Here is a 5,635-nt window from a genome sequence, read left to right on the forward strand (position 1 = left end):
ATATATATATATATATATATGTTATATGTACTATATTTCGAATAAAATTTTCCTCAGAGAAAAAATTTCGGAACGTAGCCCTAATAATTATTCAAATAAAGAAAATTCGTTTTTCAAACCTGAATAATCGCTTCATAAAACAGACTGTTATATTTTTCTACTTAATTCTACTACATTCTCTCATTTCGAATGGAAATGTATAAAATGAATATATTTTTATCAAATTTTGCAATGACATCCATATTCTAAGACTCACATTCCAAAAAACATTCTTCCCGAAAAAAATTTTACTCGAATTACTGTAGTATACGTTACATGTCTTATATATATTTCGAATAAAATTTTCCTCGGAAAGAATATAACTTAGAAGTAAATACTCTTATTATATTTACATCTTGCTGTTCCATGTGTGTGTTTAAATCTTTGCATAAGAGCGATGTCGCTAAAAGTTGGATTAATCCAACTTTTCATCAGTGGTCTAGTTTCCACCGAGGGTTTAATCCGAATCAGAATGTAAGAACCAACTACAGTCGAGCATTCCTCTGTCGTTCGACTGTAACAGGAGAATACTTCTTTCCTTCTGGAAAGAAAAGGAAGAAAGATGAACTGATGTAAAAGTTTAGCCAAAAAGAACAGACCTATTAAAATGGTCTTGAAATAAGAATCGATTATAAATATCGATTTTAATGACACTTAAAAAAAAATAAAAGACGTCTTAAGATATCTTGGGGTCGATTCTGTATCTTGACACAAGATGAAAAATACAAAAATAAGCAAATTTATTAGATGTTGACCTATGATGAAATTATCAGTATTCTAGTAAATTCGCTCATTTTTGTAATTTTCACCTCGTTTCAAGATACAAAATCGATTCCCTTTTATTTCAAACTTTTTTGTAATCTGGATTAACATAAGAATATTGTATCAGTTGGAAATATTTGTGATTACGTAGTTCAAGATGCACGAAATTTATTTTGCACTATCTGCACCAATCTACACCAGTTACATTAAATTGCTTACACTTGCCTACACTTTATTTCAATATCTACACTAAGTACGTATATATACATCAACATATGTTTATGTTGTACAATATATACACAAATATACGTGAATTGAATTCATGCTATGCATTGAAAACAAAAGACATTGAAAATTCTTGAAGATTGAAAATTCTTGAAGATTAAAATTCAATCCATTAGAACTCCTCATCTGTTTTGTTCTGTTCATTGTGATAGAATAGCGAGATTACGAGTTCACGTGTGTACCTGAGTGTATCGAAGTGTTTGTGTTTGTGTATGGTGTGTGAAGGTCAAGCCCAAGAACTGTCAAAAATGGATGGTAAAGACGATGAAAGATAATGTGGTTAGTATTGTTATAACGTCAAATAACCCGTTGCTAATCCATTTGCATGATTTAACATTTTAAAAAGAAAAAGAGAGAATTCATAAGTTTTCTTAATTTAGATACAGAACATTGACCATCAAGACGAGGAATCATTCGTTAAGAAGTAGAGTTGAGTAGATTATCTGATTACCTGGAGGAACATGGACCGAATCCCGGATGATCGAGGACTTCTATTTCTCGCCATCTAGTGAGATACAGTTAGGAGCGTGCACAACAAAGCACCCAAATCATATCCGAAGATTTGATCGAAGGATGCAAAGAATGCCTGACATTTTTCTGGGAAACAGTGGCACCCTTCATCGTTCCTTGATGTTTATATTGAAACTCGGATGGCAGTCTAGATTTCGCTTGCCTGTGCTTCTGGTTATTGTCTTTGTTGCCATGGATTACAGACTGCAGCTAGAGATCGAATTCGGAGACAATGCGGACCAACATGATGATCTGTGATTGAAATGGATAAGATCAGATTGACGTGATATTCTTAATTTACGTATCTAATATATATATGTATATATATATGTAGCTAGAATGAGATAATTTCTACTTTGGTAAAAGAAGTAGAGACACGACCTTACTCGATTAGTTTAAAACGTAGTGTCAACTGTTGATGATCGATAGCTATTATACATTTAAAAAAAATTCAAGTTATGAGTACAATTTTGCGCTCAGTACTTGTTATTATTATTAGCACTTGGACTTGCCAGACTGACGTATGCATTTGACATATATATATATTAATTTAAGAATTTTATAATATATTTAACTTATATTATCTTATCTTATATATGTGTGTTATAACATATTTATATTATGAATTATACATTGTCCAAATTAACCTGATAAGAAAGAGCATAATTAATATAATTTTATTATAGAAATTTGTAATAAAGGATAGGATTTTTAGATAGGATTTCCTAAGTCTTTGAAAATCTTTGAGAAAAGTAGAGATTTTTTTAATCTCTTAAGAAAATGAATACTAGTAAGATTAATAAAAGCTTATGAAATATATGAAGCTGTGCGTGAGACATCTTTCGACTTTTTCTATTGCTGCGACCATTTCCATTTATGATCAATTATTAAACAGAAGATAAGAAATAAATATAGCAGAAAATTTACGAGGATTTACTTACTGCATGCAAAAATATAAGATAAATTTAATCAGAAATATGATACGAATTTGAGATATCTTTATAAAAAAAAAAAGAATATAAAAGATATAAATAAGGAACTTATTTATGTCTTATTTTGTATATGTAATTAATTCTAACATAATATTGTAAGTTGTTTGTATGATATATGACAGTGGTGTTATTTACGAATAAATAAACAGGAGACGACTTATTTTTAGATATTATGTATTACAAATTTTTTAACATTCATTTATCTTAAGATATAAGTTTTCATTTATCATATCCAATAATAAATGAGAGTAACTTGCGAATCGAAAATCTTTTCGAAAAAAACCTAAATTTATTTGTTAATACATATATCTTTTTAATCCTCAATGATTTAAAATATAAATTTTTCGAAAATATATCTTTGAATATTGGTTAAAAATATTTAAAAACTTATTTTAAATATTCTTTCTCTTAAAAAAATAACTTTTCAAGAAAAATAATATATTAAATAATAAATAACTATCTGTAAATAATTGGATGAGTTAAATATAATTAAAACTATTAATGTATAGCATCTAAGTTGAAATATTTATTCAAGAAGAACAGGCAAAAACTTTTTGCTATTTATTTTTTTATTTTAATTTTGAGGATTGCTCTTTTAAATTAAATTTATTCATATATTTATTCGACATAAAATTAAATATATTTAAGTTTTTTTTAACACTTGAGAGTATGTAAAAAGATTAAATTTAATCAAGAGATAAATATTTTTTGTATATTTGTTGTTATAAATTAGGAACAATAAGTTTAAATATAGGATTTTGTTATTCTAGGATCTTTATTAAAAAGGTATATTCTTTAATTACAAGCTATTGTAATTGTATGATAAATAATATATTTTTTTAAATCGAAATAGAATCGTCGCTGAAAATAGAGAGCGAATCTCTCGCAGATATGGTCGGAAAGCTGTTAATCTCCAAGTCCCGTGGAGAACACTTTTCCTGTCAGGACACGTCTGTTTCATGAAGAAAAAGTAGTACTACGTGCTTCGGCATTTACCAATTCGCTTCGAGAGCATCGCGCTTTTTCTTCATCAAAGAAGAAGCAATTGACGATAAATTTCGCCGACGTTTAGCTTAGTCGATGTGCCCACGGTGGGGATTCAGCTTATATAAACGGCATGAAAATGAAGTTTATTGGTTTTTCTTTACATAGCCGTTCCAATGGAAACTAGAGTTCCAGGATTTTCCAGTATCCTCAGGATCCTCCTTCTGTTCGCTTGCTTCTCATTACGAACTGAAGCGGCGTTTAATCCCGAAAGTTTCCGTGAGTGAATTGATAGTAAACAGGGTGATAAAAGATTTATGTAAACTTGTAAAGAAATTTTTTTTATTGTATAGAAATATGTTATTACAAAATGTTTCTAGAATATTGAAACATATATTGAATATGTTTAATGTGCCTCTGGTCTTTATTAAATTTATTGTTGAATACATTTGTGAAAGAACTTGTCTCAAAGTGGAGAGAACTCCGTTTACAAGTTCATTGCATACAATACCTGCCTACATCACATTTGCTGACAATTCGTTTGCATAAAAATTATTGCTTACAGATCGATTGCTTACATATACTATTCACAAATATAAAATTAAGAAAAGAAGGCACGTTTGCTCACAGTACATTTTTGCCCTACAGATCGCCTGTAAGCATTAAAAATATAAATTCTCTATTTTAAAACACAAATTCTCTGCTTAAAAAACAAATTATTTTCTTACATAATTTCCTTAAAATTTTTCTCATAATTTTTATACGAATTGGAACATTTTTCAGAAATACTCAATATTTGAAATGTTTACATCTTCTTTCAGAATTTTTTATATAAGTGAATTCTGAAATATTCTGAAATTTTTTATCTCATAAAAAAAAATATTTAAAAATTTTTTAGACATTTCATCAGAAATTATACTTACAAAAAATCTTATAAATCTTACGATATTTGATAATTAACATATACGAAAAATTCTGAAAAAAGATGTAGATTTTCTGAGAAATGTTCCAATTCGTATAAAAAATGTGAGAAAATTATAAAATTATATAGAAATTCTGAAAAATTACATGAAAAATTCTGAGAAAAATTTTCATCAGGGTTTATTTTAATTTTATATTTGCATGCAAAAATACTCGTAGGCAATTGATTTGTTTTCAATAATACGTGTGTGCAAACGTATTTTTTCGTTTTAATTTTATATTTGTTAATAATAGTGCACATAGGTAATCCAGAAATGGGTAATAATTTTTGTATGTAAACAAACTGTCAACAAATGTGATGTAGGCAAATGGAGTTTTCTCTCTCTCTCTCTCAAGTGTACCAAATAGAATAATAAAATATCGATTATTCCAGAGCAAAAATTAATTGCCTTACAAAAGGTTCTTGACTACATGAACAACAGACCAGAGCAGATGAATCTGGATGCTGCTTTCGGTGTTACCTTAACCGAAGGTAAAGAAAATAATATAATCCCTAATTAAAACCGATATGATCAATATGATATTGACGTGAACTTTTTGAAAATTTTAGATTAAGCTTTCTAAAATATGAAGCTTGAGTTAGGAAATAAGAATTTTAATTTTGTATTTAATTAAAAATTCACAGATATATTTTTATAATGTAATTTTTAATAAATTTGCGTAATATCTATTGCTACTAAAATAGCTAATTTGGTGGCGGCGCTCCTACATGAAAATGTTCAATATTTGGAAGACAAATTCTTCATCGCTCTCAAAGAAATGGTTGTATTATCCGATTTAACTCGGAAACATTTGATGAAGATTATTGCTCCGAAGAACGAAACTAAATTTTTAAGTAAGTGTAATGAATATAATAAACATGAAAATACAGATTTGGTTTCCTTTAATGTATTTTATTTATTTGGATGGTTTTCGTATTTGAAATTCATGGGTTTACGAAGAAAATAAAAAGTGCAAATAATTGTAAAAAAATGTAGGAAAGCTTTCCGAGAAAAAATATTCTACGTATAATCATATAAACTTATATAAAATTATATATATTTTTATATATTTATATATATAGATGAATATATTATATATAT

At 27.7% G+C, this 5,635-nt stretch overlaps 1 protein-coding gene across 1 annotated transcript in view; it reads left to right on the forward strand.

The window, feature by feature from the left end:
* Positions 1-3,748: 3,748 nt before the first annotated feature.
* The window catches only part of LOC108693442 (UPF0764 protein C16orf89 homolog), a 3,738-nt gene continuing 1,851 nt past the window's right edge, over positions 3,749-5,635 (forward strand). The window contains exons 1-3 of the mRNA XM_018202386.1: positions 3,749-3,851; positions 4,927-5,025; positions 5,239-5,388. Coding sequence (XP_018057875.1) covers positions 3,749-3,851; positions 4,927-5,025; positions 5,239-5,388 — 352 coding nt within the window. The remainder of the gene's footprint in view (positions 3,852-4,926; positions 5,026-5,238; positions 5,389-5,635) is intronic.

The sequence above is a fragment of the Atta colombica genome, unplaced genomic scaffold (assembly GCF_001594045.1).
Source record: "Atta colombica isolate Treedump-2 unplaced genomic scaffold, Acol1.0 scaffold9, whole genome shotgun sequence".
NCBI lineage: Eukaryota > Metazoa > Arthropoda > Insecta > Hymenoptera > Formicidae > Atta > Atta colombica.